At 41.9% G+C, this 20,043-nt stretch overlaps 1 protein-coding gene across 2 annotated transcripts in view; it reads left to right on the top strand.

Annotated features, from left to right (window-relative positions):
- ASXL3 (ASXL transcriptional regulator 3) overlaps positions 1–20,043 on the top strand; it is a 203,099-nt gene that overhangs the window by 66,534 nt on the left and 116,522 nt on the right. Inside the window, exons 3-4 of one of the 2 annotated variants that reach the window (XM_057503974.1) lie at positions 3,161–3,269; positions 4,491–4,596. In XM_057503974.1, coding sequence (XP_057359957.1) covers positions 3,161–3,269; positions 4,491–4,596 — 215 coding nt within the window. Of the gene's footprint in view, positions 1–1,021; positions 3,270–4,490; positions 4,597–20,043 lie in introns of those variants that run through there. The other variant, XM_036885454.2, reaches the window with a different exon arrangement.

The raw sequence follows: 20,043 nt of genomic DNA, 5'->3' as shown, positions 1-20,043 counted from the left end.
ATTCTTCTGATTCATCTTTTTAGAAAGTAAGTAACTTGAAATTTCAGAGATATTTTTTGGTTAAAATGTTTATGTTTTGTTATCTCATATATGCTTATAGATATATATCCTGTTGTAAAATTATTAACTTTTAAATTCTGAGGTGATTAAATCTTGTCTTAAATGAGAACAGAAATGTTTTTAAATAAATTGAAAGTGTGAACTACTACACAGAAAGGTGTTCATGATAAAAATACAGACTTCTAACATATATTTGCCTCAGTTTCCTTCATACCACACTGATCATTGTTTCATAGTATATATATATACACACATATATATATATACACACACACACACAGACACACAGACACACACATGTATATATATATTGCATATGTATATGATGATATCTTTACAATATATATATATATATCTTCCTTAAAGCAGGCCCAGAGCATGCTTACTAGTTCTATTTCTTCTCAATATAAAAATAATAAAAATACATAAATAAGAATTTTATTTATTCTTGTTCAATAGCAGCTAATTAAGACATTCATTTCTTCAAGAAAAGCAGTTCAAATATTCTAGACTTCATGGAATTACTGAGAATAATAGCAATCAGTAAATGGTATGAAAGATTTAAAAAATAGTTTCCTATGTATATTCTGCATTGGATGACACAGTTACCTTTTAGTAAGCATTTAACTCTCTCCATGCTAATGTTTTATTGTCTTGAAATAAAATGGATCATGTAATTAGTGTTTTTATGCAAAGAACTGCAAGTGATATGCTTAAAACTCAGTGACTAATCAGTGATTTGAGTTCTAAAATTTGCATCTGATTGCAAAATATTTCCTAGTTCTTCTAAAATGCAAATGTATAGTTTTGAAATAAATTTCATGTTTGTCTTGGGAAAGATTTGGGAAAATTAGAGTAGTCATTTAGAATTTTGGAGATAATCAGTTCACATAACTATGAATTACATAATTTAAAATGTTTCTATAGTAAATCTTGACTTTACTGAGTTAATAGTGTAATTTAATAACTGATTCATGCTCTATAGACGTTCTTATTTATGTGAAACTGGGTGCTTATCACTTATGTTTGCAGCAAACAGCATTGAACTACTGTTTAAGCCAGTTTATCTTCCACAATTATCTTTTGTTTACTGTACCTTAGAAGAGAAAATATAAATTATGGTAAATATATTTAAAATATAAAATATGTTAAATTATATTTGTTCAGTATTTCTTAGTTGTCTTTAAATCTCTATTACTTATTAACATTCTAAGTTTGAGTTCTCGGAGTTGTGCATATTAGGACCTTAGGAATGATGAACAGGGAGAATGTGAAGCTTGGTGCTGGTTGGACAGCTTTATGAAGTTATGTTTTGAAAAGCCTACATTGTGCATTTTTTTGTATTGGATTCTATCTTATTTATACTGTTAACACCTCTCCAGGTCTCTACAGAAAGTCTGTGTTTCTCACAGTTTCACTAAATTAAAACTCCATAAATCTGGCATAATTCTCAGCTTTAAATTGTGCTTTTGCCTTTAGAGAATCATGATAAAACATATATATTTTGCATTATTCAGTTTAACATGTATAACATTACTTGAGTTTATTCATGGACAGATATTTCTAGGGAGATGAATATATTTTATAAGGTATTCCTAGCCCACTTTAAATATGAGCAAACATTCTTTTGTGAGGAAAAATAATCATATAATGTCTGTGAGCTTATAGAAGCTTCATGGGGAAAGGTACTGCATATGGCACAGCATCATTACCATGTGTCTAGTGTTATAACTCCATTGTTCTATGACCAAACCTCTATTAGGGCTCTCACTTCCTGTCAAACCCAGTGGGATCATGTTGATGTGTTGGCACAGGAAGCTGCCTCCCAAAATAATGGTGTTCTTACTCTTGTAATACTTACAAACCTTAGTGGCCCTGATGCGTATAGATATTGAATTACTATTAAGTGTGCTGTGGCAACTCGACAAAACTGGCTTTTTCATTTTACTGGTGAGTTTTCATAATAAATACAAGGTTTGATAATCTTGGCTTTTAGAAAACTCTTAATTCAGTAACAGAAGTATGTTTCTATCACAGAAATTTCAGACTTGAAACCTTAATATCCTAAAGATCCTCTCACCCCAGAGTACTGTGGATTACATCCCCAGAATCCCTAAATGGCTAATGGGATAGAATAGGACTTCTAAACAATATTGGCTCAACCAAGTACCTATCCTTTAGCACATTAGGAAGTAAATGTATATGGAAACAGAAGTAAATGAAAGTAATAACTCAAGTTTTGAATTGTAGTTTGAAAACAAAACACAAAAAAGTTCTGAAGTCCATCCTAGGAAATGCATACATAGGATATGAAATGAATATCATTTCATAAACATCTTTCTAAGTGTGTGAATACATTTCAGTGATGTGTGTACATATGCACTTTGGTATTTTTAAATTATTAGTTTAATGCCATTGATGTCTTCTAAAAAAAAAAACCTGTTTTCATAATTCAGTCACTTGAATCTTTATGACAGAACATGGTTATTAGCTGGGCAGAATTCCCAAACACATATTTTTTTTATTTGACAAATCTGAGGAAAGGATGTCATTGTAGAAGCTGTATCAGGAAATATAAACAGATACAGATTTTTATTTGGCCTTGTAAGAAATGCAATCCCACGAGTAACTTAAATATTTGTGATTTCAAATCAGTTCTTTCCTCGTTTCTTACTCTTTTGTTACTTTTCAACCTATGGGATGGCGCTGTCCTTGAACTTGGTTTATTTGATCATTCAAGTGCAACCACCAAGTTGTCTGTAATATTTAAAAACTGAGGTTTCATGGTATTATTTGTAAAATAACACCACATAAATGTATGGGCTCTGGTTTCTTTGAGATACAGTGTTGGTTGCTTTATGAATAAAAGCATAATTTCAATTCTGGAGACTTTTTGCCTGAAGCCTGTAAGACAGATGCATCTGATTAACTTTGGTGAAACTGGAGGGGCCTGTTATTGTAATGTAGATGTTTTCGGGCTGGGAGGATACTTTACAAAGGCATGTGAGAGGGTCTTTTTTTTTTTTATTTAAGTGGCTGAGAACAGTTTTGCCACAGAAACTCTCAGGCTGCTTCATGTTTGCACACTTTGATTTTCCAGTGGAACTTCCCCGTTAGCCTGTCTGAACGCGATGCTTCACACTAACACGCGAGTAGGGGATGGGACGTTCTTCAAGATCCCTGGGAAGTTGGGCCTCTACGCTCTCAAAGTAAGTGGGATGGTCCTGCACGTGGTATCTGTGATCACTACGTGTCATGCGTGTTTTTCAGACACGTGAAGGTAAACAAAATCAGATTTGGGTGTGAGATGGAAGAATGACCGCTATGCCTTTTAAATGTTTTCAGATGTCTTAAAAATGATTTCACATTAAGAATAAACAATGACATTTTTCTTCAAGGAAAGCATATCTGTGGTTTTACTCTAACATATGGTAATGGAAAATAGTTGTGGCTTCCTCAAAATGCCCGATTTTTGACAGTGCGCCTGCAGGAGGGCCAAGGACTGCATCCCAGCTCAGGGTGGGCGCTGTTGCCGTGGGCGGCTCGGCTTGACGACCAGCAGGTGATGTGCAGGCTTCACACCTGTGTGCCTTTCTGTCTTTTAGAGAAATAAGAAACTTATCCATTCTCCTGGAAAATGTGCTGATTTAAATCAATTATACAATTTGAAAGCAAACAGTGGTTTTAAGGAAGTTTTACTAGTAGTGTATACTTACTGTATGAGAACAGAGAAAATAAAAGGCTTTGGATAATCACTGAGTCTTACTTATTTTAGTGTAATTCCTATTCCCATGTAGAATGGGAAAAATATTCCAGAGGATGAAAGCTGATCTACAAATAATTGTATAACTGAAACAAGTAAAATCACTGTATTAATTCCCATAAATTAAAAAGAAGAGACTGTTTTAATAAGTGATGGATAACATTTAAAGTTCATTAATTTCCTTCAAGAAGAATTTTTTTCTTTGTAATGCCGAAAGCTATACCTGGCAGTGAAGCAGGGGTTCCTTCTCAGCTATTAAGCATCAAGCTTTTGTCACCGTGTGTCTCAGAAATGACAGCAAATCAAACAGATTTGCATTCCAGTCGCTTTTTGTGGATCCTTGGGTGTTTAATTTACTGGTGGAAATTCTGAGTTGTTAAGCCATTTCCTAAGGTCAGGAAGAATTAGAATTGAAAAAATGGATGCTGCACATGTCAAAAGGAAACTTTGTTGCATTGATTTTAAAAAATTATCCAAAAAATGAGCTGTGGCAATGTGCTTTTCCCAGTTGTTGTTTTTTAAGGATTGATTTTACACTAAAATGTAAATCAGTGTTGAAATTGCAAATCACAAGTTAACTGTAATTAAATACTTTTAAGACTGAAAGACTTCAAATGTTTTCAGTTGCTAATACATATCCACAAATCATCGTTTTTTTTAAATTCAGAAAGAGGAATCATGCCCAGCTGGCGGCACACTGGACGTAGGCCGCGAGCCTGACCTGGGCAGCACGGAGATGGCCGAGGCCGGCACCAGTGCAGAGGGAGACAGAGGTCAGTGATAAAGCTCAGCATGTAAACATTCTCTTAAAAATGATATAGAATTCCAAAAATTCATTCATTGACTTCCCTACCATTATAGATAACAATTTTCTTCTAAGGTTTTACCACTTCCTTAGTTATCAAACAGCTTTAATTCAAAAGATTCAAAAGGTTAGCTCCCAAGAAAAGTACACTGTTCTGAGCATTTTGTTTTTTAAGAGTATGGGTTTCCCTGGATAATATTCCTGATGCTATTCTGCAAGGTGAGAGGGTTCCTGAAGGTGTGGTTACTGGGAGTGTGAGCTAGTGGTTTTATTCTTATGTGAGGCCTGAGAATGTGGGTTTTTATCTCTGTGCCGAGTTTTCTGTGGCCACAAGTAGTTTTATATTAGCTCCATTTCCAGGCTTGTCCTTAGTCACTTAAGCTTGGTGTTAACATTCCTCACAGTGGAACAAGGGCCAAGAAAGGTGTATTCTTGTAAAACCCTTGAAAAGTGAGGAAGCCTTCCAGAGTTCTAAGGGGACATTCTCCACTGCTAGATTCTCTCCGTTCTAATTCATTTCTGTCTTTCTCCAAACACTTGACTAGGGCCCAGCTGGTGTGTGTGATTTCTGTTCTGCAGTTCTGGCAAAGCTTTATTCCTTCCAAGCTGCTGTGCTTTTCTCTGCTCCCCACCCCTACAGGTGGACCCAGATCATGATCTGGGAGGAGAGCTGTGTCAGGAGAGTCTGCGTTAGTACACTCACAGAACTCAGTAAATTAACGTTAAACAAACGCCGTGGAGTGCTTGCAGGAACACCACACTTCAGCAACAGCCCAAAGCCGTCCATGGTGTCAGTGGCTGTAGGAGTCCCTCTGGCCCTGCTCACCAGCCTCCCAAAAGTCGAAAGGTGCCGTACGTCTTTGCCGTGTTCTCTCTCTAACCACAAGGCTCTGCCAGAGTTCACAGTCCACAGCAACAGTGGGAGGGAGCCATGATCTCAACAAGGGGTAATAGTCATTTGAATGAATGGCAGAGCCATGAGGGTCTGGCACCGATATTGCCTCAGCGCCTTCTGATCTGCAGCAGAGTCTGTGAATTAACGTAGGAAACACAGATTCTTGTCTTATTTCACTAACTTTCATTTAATTTGATGCCACTATGCCTGTACTTTTGAAAACTCACCTCATCCTCCCTCCCACTGTTGCTGTGGACTGTGAACTCTGGCAGAGCCTTGTGATTAGAGAGAGAACAGGGCAGAGACGTACGGCACTTTTCGGCTTTTGGGAGGCTGGTGAGCGGGCCAAACCTTCTCAGGGCGCCTGATTGGGTGGCCATCTCATGCTGCCCCACAGGGCCTGCGGGGGCACCTGTGCCTCCCTCTGGGACATGCTGAGCTCCTTCCGTGTGACACAGCCTATTCTCAATGACACGGTGATGAAGAGCGGCTCTCAGGGTCTTGGTTTGGCTGAGAGGCAGACAATAAACAGAACAAATATGTGGAATGTATAGATTCTTCAGTGCTGACAAGTGACATGGGCAAAATAAATAAAATAGGGACATAGGCGGGGGAGAGAGGGGTCATTTAAGAAATGGGATCATTTAAGTCCCCCCCAAGGGGACTGAGGAAGCAAGTATTTAATGGGAGAGAGTCCTGGGCAGAGGCAGAAGCTGTTGCGAAGGTATTGAGTCAAGAGAGTGCCTGGGATGCTTCAGAAATATCAAAAGGCCAGTGTGGCTGGAGGCCCAAGGGAGCGCAGGAGAGCCAGGTAGGATGTGAGGTCAGGGCGGTCATGGGGCCAGATTGTGTAGCATCTGGACACTGGCTGCTGTTTTGAGTGAGATGCTGAGTTGTTGTGGGGTTTTGAGCTAGAGAGACAGTGGCCTCATTTAAATTTTAGCAGGAACACTAAGTACAAAAAATATCAATAGGGGAACAAGGACAAAACCGCAAAGACCAGTTAGAAAGGTGTTTGCCATGATCTCAACAAGGGGTAATAGTCGTTTGAATGAATGGCAGGAGTAGCAGTGGGTGTGATGAGATCTGATTGGCTTTGGGGTATTTACGCAGGTGGATCCAACAGAAGCTGCTGAAATGAGTACAGTTATGAGACAGAGAAGGAAGTTGGAGGTGAGTTTGGGTGTGAGCAGAGTAGCATGTCTATCCTCTGATATGTTGAAAACCTGCAGGAGATGCCATCTGGGGCATGGGGTTGTTGATTAGGAGCTTAGTTTCCAACACATTAAGTATGAGATTCATTTTTCAATGACCAGGTGGATAGGTTAGGTACCTCAACTAGTCTGTCTGAAGTTTGTGGGAAAGACCTTGATGGAGATACCCTTTTGGGAGTGGACAATTTATAGCTGATATTTAAGGACAGAAAACTAGATGAGGTCACCAAGGAACTGCAAACGGGGAAGAGAAGAAGCTCAAGGCTGAGCTCGGGTACTTCAGGTTAAGGTGGTGGAGAGATGGCAACGGGCAAATGAGCCGCAGGATAAGTAAATAGGAGAACAAGTTGTCTGTCCTGGAAACAAAGTGATGGAAATTTTTGGGGAGAAAGTGGCTCAATGTGTCAAACTTTATAATGAAGCTTTTGATGTGTCAACTTATAATGAAGACTAATAACTAACCATTGGATTTAGCTTTGTGAGGCCATTGATAAACTTGACGATGGCAGTTTTTATTGAGTGATGAGACCACAGGCCTGAATGGAGTGAGGTCACAACAATGGGAGGACACATTGGAGACCCCAAGCGACAGTCCCTTAAAGGATTTTTTTTTTTCTGGTATCATTAATCTACAATCACATGAAGAACATTATGTTTACTAGGCTCCCCCCTTCACCAAGTCCCCCCCACATACCTCTTCACAGTCACTGTTCATGAGCATAGTAAGATGCTGTAAAATCACTACTTGTCTTCTCTGTGTTGTACAGCCCTCCCCATGCCCCCCCAATACTATACATGCTAATCGTAATGCTCCCTTTCTTTTTCCCCACCCTTGTCCCTCCCTTCCCACCCATCCTCCCCAGTCCCTTTCCCTTTGGTAACTATTAGTCCATTCTTGGGTTCTGTGATTCTGCTACTGTTTTGTTCCTTCAGTTTTTCTTTATTCTTATACACCACATATGAGTGAAATCATTTGGTACTTGTCTTTCTCTGCCTGGCTTATTTCACTGAGCATAATACCTTCTAGCTCCATCCATGTTGTTGCAAATGGTAGGATCTGTTTTTTTCCTATGGCTGAGTAATATTCATTGTGTGTATGTACCAAATCTTCTTTATGCATTCACCTACTGATGGACATTTGGGTTGCTTCCATACCTTAGCCATTGTAAATAGTGAAGCGATAAACATAGGGGTGCATCTGTCTTTTTCAAACTGGAGTGCTGCATTCTTAGAGTAAATTCCTAGAAGTGGAATTCCTGGGTCAAATGGTATTTCTATTTTGAGCATTTTGAGTAACCTCCATACTGCTTTCCACAATGGTTGAACTAATTTACATTCCCACCAGCAGTGTAGGAGGGTTCCCCTTTCTCCACAACCTCACCAACATTTCTTGTTGATTGTCTTTTGGATGGTAGCCATCCTTACTGGTGTAAGATGATACCTCATTGTGGTTTTAATTTGCATTTCTCTGATGACAAGCGATATGGAGCATCTTTTCATGTGTCTGTTGGCCATCTGAATTTCTTCTTTAGAGAGGTGTCTTTTCAGCTCCTCTGCCCATTTTTTAATTGGATTATTTGCTTTTTGTTTCTTGAGGTATGTGAGCTCTTTATTCATTTTGGATGTCAAGCCTTTATCGGATCTGTCATTTATGAATATATTCTCCCATACTGTAGGATATCTTTTTGTTCTATTGATGGTGTCCTTTGCTGTACAGAAGCTTTTTAGCTTGATATAGTCCCACTTGCTCATTTTTTATTATGTTTCCCTTGCCTGGGGAGATATGTTCATGAAGAAGTCACTCATGTATATGTCCATGAGATTTATGACTATGTTTTTTTCTAAGAGTTTTATGGTTTCATGACTTACATTTAGGTCTTTGATCCATTTCGAATTTACTTTGGTGTATGGGGTTAGACAGTGATCCAGTTTCATTCTCTTACATGTAGCTGTCCAGTTTTGCCAGCACCATCTGTTGAAGAGACTGTCATTTCCCCATTGTATGTCCATGGCTCCTTTATCGTATGTTAATTGGCCTTATATGTTTAGGTTAATGTTTGGAGTCTCTATTCTATTCCACTGGTCTGTGGCTCTGTTCTTGTGCCAATACCAAATTGTCTTGATTACTGTGGCTTTGTAGTAGAGCTTGAAGTTGGGGAGCGAGATCCCCCCCACTTTATTCTTCCTTCTCAGGATTGCTTTGGCTATTCAGGGTCTTTGGTGGTTCCATATGAATTTTTGAACTATTTGTTCCAGTTCGTTGAAGAATGCTGTTGGTAATTTGATAGGGATTGCATTGAATCTGTATATTGCTTTGGGCAGGATGGCCATTTTGATGATATTAATTCTTCCTAGCCAGCAGCATGGGATGAGTTTCCATTTGTTAGTGTCCTCTTTAATTTCTCTTAAGAGTGTCTTATAGTTTTCAGGGTATAGGTCTTTCACTTCCTTGGTTAGGTTTATTCCTAGGTATTTTATTCTTTTTGATGCAATTGTGAGTGGAATTGTTTTCCTGCTTTCTCTTTCTAGTAGTTCATTGTTGGTGTGTAGGAAAGCCACAGATTTCTGTGTGTTAATTTTGTATCCTGCAACTTTGCTGAATTCCGATATTAGTTCTAGTAGTTTTGGAATGGAGTCTTTAGGGTTTTTTATGTACAATATCATGTCATCTGTAAATAGGGACAGTTTAACTTCTTCTTTACCAATCTGGATGCCTTGTATTTCTTTGTTTTGTCTAATTGCCGTGGGTAGGGCCTCCAGTACTATGTTGAATAACAGTGGAGAGAGTGGGCATCCCTGTCTTGTTCCCGATCTCAGAGGAAAAGCTTTCAGCCTTGCGCTGTTCAGTATAATGTTAGCTGTGGGTTTATCATATATGGCCTTTATTATGTTGAGGTACTTGCCCTCTATGCCCATTTTGTTGAGAGTTTTTATCATGAATGGATGTTGAATTTTGTCGAATGCTTTTTCAGCATCTATGGAAATGATCATGTGGTTTTTGTCCTTCTTTTTGTTGATGTGGTGGGTGATGTTGATAGGTTTTCAAATGTTGTAGCATCCTTGCATCCCTGGGATGAATCCCACTTGGACATAGTGTATGATCCTTTTGATGTATTTTTGAATTTGATTTGCTAATATTTTGTTGAGTATTTTTGCATCTGTGTTCATCAGGGATATTGGTCTGTAGTTTTCTTTTTTGGTGGAGTCTTTGCCTGGTTTTGTTGTTAGGGTGATGTTGGCTTCATAGAATGAGTTTGGGAGTATTCCCTCCTCTTCTATTTTTTGGAAAACTTCAAGGAAAATGGGTATTATGTCTTCTCTGTATGTCTGATAAAATTCCGAAGTAAATCCATTTGGCCCGGGGGTTTTGTTCTTGGGTAGTTTTTTGATTACTGCTTCAATTTCGTTGCTGGTAATTGGTCTGTTTAGATTTTCTGTTTCTTTCTGGGTCAGTCTTGGAAGGTTGTATTTTTCTAGAAAGTTATCTGTTTCTCCTAGGTTTTCCAGCTTGTTAGCATAAAGGTTTTCATAGTATTCTCTAATAATTCTTTGTATTTCTGTGGGGTCTGTCGTGATTTTTCCTTTCTTGTTTCTGATTCTGTTGATGTGTGTTAACTCTCTTTTTCTTGTAAAAAGTCTGGCTAGAGGCTTATCTATTTTGTGTATTTTCTCGAAGAACCAGCGATTGGTTTCATTAATTTTTTCTATTGTTTTATTCTTCTCAATTTTATTTATTTCTTCTCTGATCTTTGTTATGTCCCTCCATCTGCTGACCTTTGGCCTCATTCATTCTTCTTTTTCCAATTTCGATAATTGTGACATTAGACTATTCATTTGGGATTGTTCTTCCTTCTTTAAATATGCCTGGATTGCTATATACTTTCCTCTTAAAACTGCTTTTGCTGCATCCCACAGAAGTTGTGGCTTTCAGTTGTTGTTCTCATTTGTTTCTATATATTGCTGAATCTCCATTTTAATTTGGTCATTGATCCATTGATTATTTAGGAGCATGTTGTTAAGCCTCCATGTGTTTGTGGGCCTTTTTGTTTTCTTTGTACAATTTATTTCTAGTTTCTTACCTTTGTGGTCTGAAAAGTTGGTTGGTAGGATTTCAATCTTTTTGAATTTACTGAGGCTCTTTTTGTGGCCTAGTATGTGGTCTATTCTGGAGAAGGTTCCATGTGCACTTGAGAAGGATGTGTATCCTGTTGCTTTTGGATGCAGAGTTCTATAGATGTCTATTAGGTCCATCTGTTCTAGTGCGTTGTTCAGTGCCTGTGTGCCCTTACTTATTTTCTGTCTGGTGGATCTGTCCTTTGGAGTGAGTGGTGTGTTGAAGTCTCCCAAAATGAATGCATTGCATTCTATTTCCTCCTTTAATTCTGTTAGTATTTGTTTGACATATATTGGTGCTCCTGTATTGGGTGCATATATGTTTATAATGGTTATATCCTCTTGTTGGACTGAGCCCTTTATCATTATGTAGTGTCCTTCTTTATCTCTTGTTACTTTCTTTGTTTTGAAGTCTATTTTGTCTGATACTAGTATTGTAACACCTGCTTTTTTCTCCCTATTGTTTGCATGAAATATCTTTTTCCATCCCTTGACTTAATCTGTGCATGTCTTTGGGTTTGAGGTGAGTCTCTTGTAAGCAGCATATAGATGGGTCTTGCTTTTTTATCCATTCTGTTACTCTGTGTCTTTTGATTGGTGCATTCAGTCCATTTACATTTAGGGTGATTATTGAAAGATATGTACTTATTGCCATTGCAGGCTTTAGATTCGTGGTTACCAAAGGTTCAAGGTTAGCTTGTTTACTACCTTACTGTCTAACTTAACTCACTTATTGAGCTATTATAAACACAGTCTGATGATTATTTCTCTCCCTTCTTATTCCTCCTCCTCCATTCTTCATATGTTGGGTGTCTTTTTCTCTGCTCTTTTTCGGATTGCTGCCATCTAGAGCAGTCCCTCTAAAATATCCTGTAGAGGTGGTTTGTGGGAGGCAAATTCCCTCAACTTTTGCTTGTCTTGGAATTGTTTAATCCCACCTTCATATTTAAATGATAATCATGCTGGATACAGTATCCTTGGTTCAAGGCCCTTCTGTTTCATTGCATTAAATATATCATGCCATTCTCTTCTGGCCTGTGAGGTTTCTGTTGAAAAGTCTGATGATAGCCTGATTGGTTTTCCTTTGTAGTTGACCTTTTTTTTCCTCTGTGGCTGCCTTTTATAATCTGTCCTTGTTCTTGATCTTTGCCATTTTAATTATTATGTGTCTTGGTGTTGTCCTCTTTGGATCCTGTCTCTCGGGAGTTCTGTGTACTTCCGTAGTCTTAGCAACTATTTCCTCCCCCAGTTTGGGGAAGTTTTCAGCAATTATTTCTTCAAAGACACTTTCTATCCCTTTTTCTCTCTCTTCTTCTTCTGGTTCCCCTATAATGCAGATATTGTTCCTTTTGGATTGGTCACACATTTCTCTTAATATTGTTTCATCCTGGAGATACTTTTATCTCTCCCTGCGTCAGCTTCTATGCGTTCCCGTTCTCTGGTTTCTATTCCATCAATGGCCTCTTGCATCTTATCCATTCTGCTTATAAATGCTTCCAGAGATGGTTTCACTTCTGTAATCTCCCTCTGGAGGTCATCCCTTAGGTCTTGTATATTTCTCTGCAGCTCTGTCAGCATGTTTATGATTTTTATTTTGAATTCTTTTTCAGGGAGCCTGGTTAGGTCTGTCTCCTTCTCAGGTGTTGACTCTGTGCTTTTTCTCTGTCTCAGATTTTGCCTTTTCATGGTGATATAGTTTGCGGATCTGGGGCGAGTGATGGCTGGGAGTACATCCGTTCTTGTTGGTTTGTGGCCCTCCTCTCCTGGGAGAACAGCGACATCTAGCGGCTTGTGCTGGGCAGCTGCATGCAGACTGGGCCTCTGATTCCTGCCAGGCCACTATGGAGTTAAGCTCCGCAGTTGTTGTGGGCGTGGCCTGGCTCGGGCTGCTGCTTTGATATGGCAGAGCCTCGTCAGAGGGGAAACGGCCGGGAGACTGTTTATCTCCATGAGGGGTCTCCGAGCCACCCTGCTGCACAGGGGGATAGGGTTCCCAGAGTTCCCTGGGATTCCGAGCTGCTGGGCTAAGTGTCCTGGGACACTTCCGTCCATCTGTGGGGTCCCTGTCCCTTTAAGACTTTCAAAAAGCACTCGCTTTTCTTTGTCCCTGGGGCACCGGCTGCAGGGACCCGTTCACAGGTCTTACTGTCCTGTTTTCCTAGTTTCCAGCATCCAACGCACGCACTGTGTCTGTGCTCTGGTGCAGATGGCTAGGGCTAGGTGTTTAGCAGTCCTGGGCTCCCTCTCCCTCCCGCCAGGAGCTGGGGTGAGGGGTGCTCGGGTCCTGCTGGGCCGCGGCTTGTATCTTACCCCCTTTGCCAGGCGCTGGGTTCTCACAGGTGTGGATGTAGTCTGGCTGTTGTCCTGTGTCTTCTGGTCTCTCTTTTAGGGAGAGTTGTGTTTGTTGTATTTTCAAAAATATATTTGGTTTTGGGAGGAGATTTCTGCTGCTCTACTCACGCCACCATCTTGGCTCTGCCCCATTCAAGGATTTTTAAGGGAAAGAGAAGGAGTGAAGTGGGGAAGTGGCTAGAAGGGTAAAGTGGACTCAAGAGAAAGTTTTTTGAAGTATAATAGTTACATATTAGAATAATGGTCTACAGATGGGAAAAGTCTGGTTGAGGAGGAGAATTTAATAATGTGGAGAGCATCCTGTTGCCATGAGCTTGATTAGATGAGAGGGAATGGGATCTATTAAATGGATCAATAGATTGACCTTACTTAGGAGTGTAGATGGGGGCTCTAAGGAAGCAGTATGACAAGGCAGTGTATTTGGACAGAAATGAAGGTGAGTGGGTACGTAGAGGCACGTTTGCAAGTTTGTTTCTATCGCTTCATTTTTTTCAGAGAAATAGGAAACAACTTCATTAGCTGAGGGTGAGGATAGGGAAAGTAGTTTTGTGTTTAAGGAGAAGGTAGTGCTTCGAGTCTGACAGTGTCCTGTGTGCTCTAAGGCTGCTGGCCCTGAATTCCATGAACCCCATAAGCATGCTTGTGCATCTTCCTCCGGGCATGTTCACGGCCACTGTGGAAGCGCAGAGGATGCACACATTCGGATCTGACAGGTCTGAGATTTTGCCAGAGGTGAGCGAAGGGCAGGGGGGCTGAGGTGTGTGGCATGAAGTAGTGAAGACTGGTCTCCATGGAATGCCAGCTGGTTCATTGTGAGCAAGGAAGTGGTATGTTGAGGTAGCGGGAAGGATGTCTCCTTGTCAGGAGGATTGTTCGACTTGGAGTCCTGGAGAATGAACCAGGAGCATAAGCGATGGGAGTGTACTCTTATGGTAGTATCATGGAATGTGTGTCTGTGAGGAAAGGAGGTGGCTGGGTTTACTACTGCTGCCACACCGGGCAGGCAGTGTGTATGCTTTGGAGCAGCCTGGCTGCGGGAGCCTTGTGGCTGAAATCCAGCCCAACACTTCCCAGTTCAGCATCATGGGATGGAGCAGAGTCTGTTGGAGGAAACTGCCTTCTATTTGCACAAAGCTGTTGTAAAGACTGGTGGTGGTTCTGGCATATTATAGACTTATCTGTGTGCATATTGAAATAGACAATTATGGTAGAACTAGCACTGAAAGGGTGTGGCATTTAGGAGCTGGAATCTTAAAAAAAAACAAAGGGGAGTAGCCCAGGAATGAGTGAGCAGGGGTGGTCGGCACGGTAGTCTGATGCCAGGAGAGGCGATGCCCAGGCGTCTAAGGAGCAGGGAGGGAGCATCAAGGCCATCCATCTTGTTTCCAGGCCTCACAGTCGGACATGTGTGGAAAAGAAAAGAGCTACTCCCTCAGGGGCTCTAGGGGCAGTCAGTGGTGTCTGGAGAGGAGAGCTGGGTGTGGTGGATTGAGATGGGAAGGGAGTGTTCAGAGAAAAGATGGAGATGTGGTAGAATATGCTAATGGCTGATCTTGAATTTCAGAGGACACAGTGGGTGGGTTTTAGCAGCTAAGAAGGGCTAGGGGCCAGGGTGAGAGCAATCAGCCGATAATTAAAGGAGGCAGGGACAAGCAACCTCCCGTACTGAGACAGGAGCAGGCACTTCATGAAATACATGTACCCGCAGACCGCCAACTTACGTGGCCCAAGCTAGATAGAGTGCCTGGCCTCTCCTGGGAAGTTGCACTGGGGAAATTGCTTTGGGGAGTTGCTTTTGAAAGAGTGGTAAATAGCTTATTTCATTGAGAATTCCTTGGCTTGCCTACTTTTGTTATCTTATTGCAAATCAAGTTGCTTCTTGTAGGACAAGTGTGTTTCCTCTTCATGTAAATACCATGTATTCTGTACATGGCCCATTAACCTTGCCAAACCTAGACACCGAAAACATGCCGAGTGCCCCTAGCACCTTCACCAGTTGGCTGCATGCCTGTCGTTTGGCCCTTAGATATAGTCCATCTTCCAAGACTCCTTTTTTGTTTCTCTATTTTTAGTTTTTATTATTTTTTTTTACCACTGGGGAAACAAACTCAGAGAAGTGAGATGTCTCATCCAAAAGGCAAATGTGGGTAGATGCGTGGGCACCCAACACCAGGCTCTGCCCCTCGGATGCTCAGCCCAGAGCCACCAGGGACACTGTTCGCCCAGAGGCACTGACACAGTTTGCTTTCCCAACATTCATTCAGATCTATTCTGATTGCACACTGGAGAATATGAGGAACCACTGGCTTATCCTGGTGAAGGGGTGGGACACCACACAGTTTCTTACAAATCAGTAATAAACTGACACTTACATGACATGGTTTAGGTGACTTCCTTGCTTATTCTGTTTCCGATACATATTTGAACCAGAAGTTAGAATGGATATTATTTCCCTACTTCCTACAGCTGTGCAAACACACTTTCAACAGAGAATCAGAGAGAGAAGGTGGGATGTGTCGGGATGTGTCAGGATGTGTGGACACGGGAGGAAGGGCAGGAGGAAGGCAGGGGAGGGTCCTACCATCTGTCGTCTAAGCTTCCTTCCCCTCTTCTCCTGTTCCTCGTCTGGGTGGGAGGGTGGGAAGTGCTGAGGGGTGCAACACTCTCAGTGGGTAAGGTGCCCTGGTGGCAGTCCGAGGGCTAAGCCCAGCCACCGTGGATGCACTTGACATTGGCCACCCCATCAAAGGTGGTATATGGAGAAGTATTTGGAAAGAAAGCATTCTACAAAACTGATGACAGGACAGAAATCTTAGCCACTTGATTCCAGTCAGCAGCAGTTGAACCCTTCCAGGGCATCTGAGGGAGCAGTGATGCTTCACCCCTCTTCTCGCCCTCCTCTGCCAGCAACAGATGCCCTTTAATGGGAGACGCTGTACTAGGTGCTTTGTCTTAAAGCTTTGTGGAAAAAGTTTGCAATATGGGAAAAGTGGTATATTATTGATAATAGAATTCATGAGACACAAAAGTCCAGTTATATGTTGTTTCTTTGACTCCTAAACAATTTCTTTCTTAATAAGAATTAGACATACAGACTTGAGAAAGAAACTTTTCACATTTTACAAGCTTAACTCTAGAGATCAAAGTGTGATTTATATGGATCACTTGGTGCATCTTTGTTGACAACCTGTGACCATTCATGCCAATGTAAGTGTAGGTCCGTGTCACCCAAAGAAAATATTTTGAATTTTATGGGGTATTTTAGTCAGAGATGCATGGGTATGTTTGTGTCTGAGTTATTTTCTGGACATAATCCATGGGCACATCATTCGTTTGCTCACACATACTAAGCTGGTTACACAGAACCCACACATATTCCAGATGGAATGGCAGTCTTCACCCTCTTCACCTTCTATTTATAAATTGTTATTAACAAGAAAAAAATGAGTTTCTTTTTTTGTGGCCCTAATGTATTTCATGTTTAAAATCAAAAGCAACCATCCTGTTTAATTTAAAATGAGGAAACTGGAGAATGTACAATTTTCATCCGCAGAGATCAAAAAAGGTTCTGCTTGCTATTAACCCCAATGACCTTTGGGGAGGAAGCAAGACTCACGGGAGAATTAGTATTTTAAATGTCTCTATTTAGGGTAAAAATCAGAGAGAGCACATATCCCATGTTTCGGTCCTTAGATCCAGGATAAGTGATGATTCCAGCATTCAAAAAATTTTATACGGTCCTTTTCATCATTCTTTGTGGCCGGTTTTGCAAGTGGGTTTCTGACCATGATTCTCTGCGTAGCAGTGCTGACCCAGCGAAACGTCACCCTGCTGTCTCCTTGTTCTTATTGGCTCGGAGGCCACAGATGGAGGGGTCTTTTTTCAAAAGTGAGAAGTGCTTCAGAGGCCTGACGTGTGTGGAGAGGGTCTCTGTGGGGGCCTGTGCCGCAGAGGCAAAAGGAGCCCCCCAGGGAAGAGTGTGCACGTGCTGATGCAGGTCCCGCCCTCCTCGGCGCTGGCTTCCAGCCGTGGGTGGGGGGGAAGGTGAGGGCCTGCGGAGGCGCGGGGCTGGTCTGAGTGCCCCGGAGGTGTCACTGGCCCGTCCGGTGCCCCTCTCTTCGGCGTGCTGTGCCCTTGTTTTGCTTGTCTGTGTTTTGCAAGAATGGCGTGTTTGTGTTTACGACCGATTTCCAGCTGACATCCTGGGAACCTTAGGTGAGGGAGTTGTCAGCGTCTGTTCCAGGCCCCCTGATTTTCTTCAGTCAAGCAAATTTTCCTTTCATACGACATCTGCATTTTCATCAGCAGCTTCACTGTCTCATGGAGACACCTGTTTCACATGGTGGCCTAGAGGAACCGATGTGAAAAAACTGTGCTTTAGTTGCCCATGGAGGAAACTATGGGGCAGAGAGAACCCTCTTTCCAAGCAGCAGTGACCAGTGGCGGTGTGTGGAACGCCCCCTTCCGCCCTGCCGCCCCTGCCCCCAGCAGTCCCAGCTCGGGAGTTCCGGCGGGACCTCGGCATGCACGCGGGGCGGGGAGGAGGGGCTCTGTCCTGCCAGCTCTCTACTCAAACCGCCCATTCAGTCAGTCATCATTCTAGCAGCGAATGTCCAGAGGGCAGGACTCTCAGTCTCCTTTGTATTTGTGTTTTTGATAAACTTTATAGTCAAGAATTTTTTCCTCCTGCTGAAATGTTTTGTGCTTTTAATTAAACTCACTTCCTTTTTCCTCTCTGATGATGGAGAACAGCAGGGCATCCTCCTGAGACTCACCTTTCACTTCTCCAGATGGCTGCCCCCTCTTTCAGTCACTACCTACAGATAGGATTCACCATCTCTTTTACCCATTAGAGATCTTTTCTTACATATTTTCCCTTGAACTGTGAACTTTGTTCAAGAATAAATGGAATTTGGTCAGTTTTCACCAGCCAGAGTCCTGGGGGAAAATAAAGTTTTCTTTTTAAGTGCAGATAAAGGGGCCATTTAAGTATACTTTCCCCTTCCTTTCTTGTGCTGTGAGAGAAATATTTCAACACATAGAGATAAGGACTAGAAAGAAAGTATGCTCTCAAATAAAAAGCAAAATTAAAGGTCTTCCCCCACTTACTCATCTCCACCAGCCAAATTGCTCCGGTTTATGCAGTTTGTGGTCAGAATACAGAACAAAGCAGCTGCACTCTTAAAAAATTACTTTTCTCATCGATGCCAGACTGCACTCTTCCTCCAGCCGGAAGTGGCAATGTGTAAGTGCTGCTCACAGCCCGCTGAAAGCCTTATCTGCCCCCCTTTGTCGGCCCTGGAGTCACCTTCTACCTGCTCCAGTGTGAGGTTCTTGGTGTGCTGCCCTGGGTGAAGGACACACTCGCCTTGACCTCTACCCACTTCCCGATGATGCTCCTCCTACACGCCTTGTCATTTCCCCTTTTCTAGGTGGATTGCTGTGTGGCTGGTTAAAGAACCTGGGGCCGTGTAGGACCACAGGAGCAGGCAGCGTGAAAGGAATGGCTTCTCACGTTTCCCCTCACAAAGGCTGCTTGCCGTGCCCCATGATTCTGACAGAAGAGTCTGGACTGTCCCTAAGGCGGGAGGGATCAGGTGGCCAAGTCTCAAAATGATGACGTATGCTTCCTGTTAAATATTCTTATTTCTAGTTCGACTTCCTCTTTCCTCGTCTGAGCTTAAGAGGGTATTTTGATAGGTGTCCAGAGACAGTAGCATAACTACATGGCTCTGGAGATAAATCGAGAGCCTGTAGGAAGGACTCCGCCAGCTCCACCTTAGGTGTGCGACTGTCCCTGCCAGTTGCCTGTGGCGCTTCAGTGTTTTGCCCAGCACAGCCCTGGGTGTCTCTGAGCCCTCTGAGGACTCTGCACTGAAACTGTGGCATACTGCGTTCTATGGGAGCCAGTGGGCGGCCCTTGCAGGTGGTGGCGCCGGCCCCCCAAGCCACTCAGGTGCCTGGCCGGCGCAGGAGCGCGCCCTCGCTGGTGCACACTGCTTGCGCCGTCGCCATGTGGTCCCTGTTCCTTGTGGTCTACTGTACTCTCTTTTCTGCAGACCTTTTCTGAATAAGAGGGCTTCATGGAGCTAATGAAGCAGGCAATAAAACAGTAAAAGTTCCAATATATTAGGTATATTTTTTCTTAGGTGGTATTGTTCTAAATATCAAGTAGCATTATTTATGATGTTAAGACACATTCTCCCTTGAAAGTTTGTTTGGGAAAAGTTCCTTTTCCATTGCTTTTTTGCTAGTAGTCTGCTATCTTGTTGCTGGCCTTCCTTGGCATCTCCTACTCTTTGATTGTTTTCTTTTAATGCAGTAAGGAAAACTGTTTAAACCCAAACATCTGAACCTATCTGGGAGTAAGGAACACTCTGAGAGGGCAGTGAGTCAGGTCCAACAAGGACTAAGGAATGGTCTTTTTTTTCTCTGAAAGAAATGGAGCCCGGAAAAGAGTTAGTTGAGGTCGGATGGGTTTGTGTGGTCATTAAATCATTTTTAACAGTTTTCAGCATGTGTTTTGTCCCTGTAAATATCCCACATATCTGATATGCACAATTTCAAATGTAAATATGCTACATAGAGCACATTACACTCCAAACATAAGCCTTTTTGATTGCCATCTAGGGATACTTTCCTGAATTATCTGTTTATTGATCTTTCAGAGCAAAGTTTAGTTACCACTGCTATGTTTCATAGACTTGGTTTTCCTCAGGTAGAATTAATAGTTCTAAACCATTGTTCTTTGAAAAACACATCTTTAAAAAACCTTCTGGTCTCAGAGTCAGGCCTTGGGTCATATGTACTGTTTCCCCCAGCCCCTCACCCTCATTTTACA

The sequence above is a fragment of the Manis pentadactyla genome, chromosome 6, assembly GCF_030020395.1.
Source record: "Manis pentadactyla isolate mManPen7 chromosome 6, mManPen7.hap1, whole genome shotgun sequence".
NCBI classification, from domain to species: Eukaryota; Metazoa; Chordata; class Mammalia; order Pholidota; family Manidae; genus Manis; species Manis pentadactyla.
This window is presented reverse-complemented; position numbering and strand designations above follow the sequence as displayed.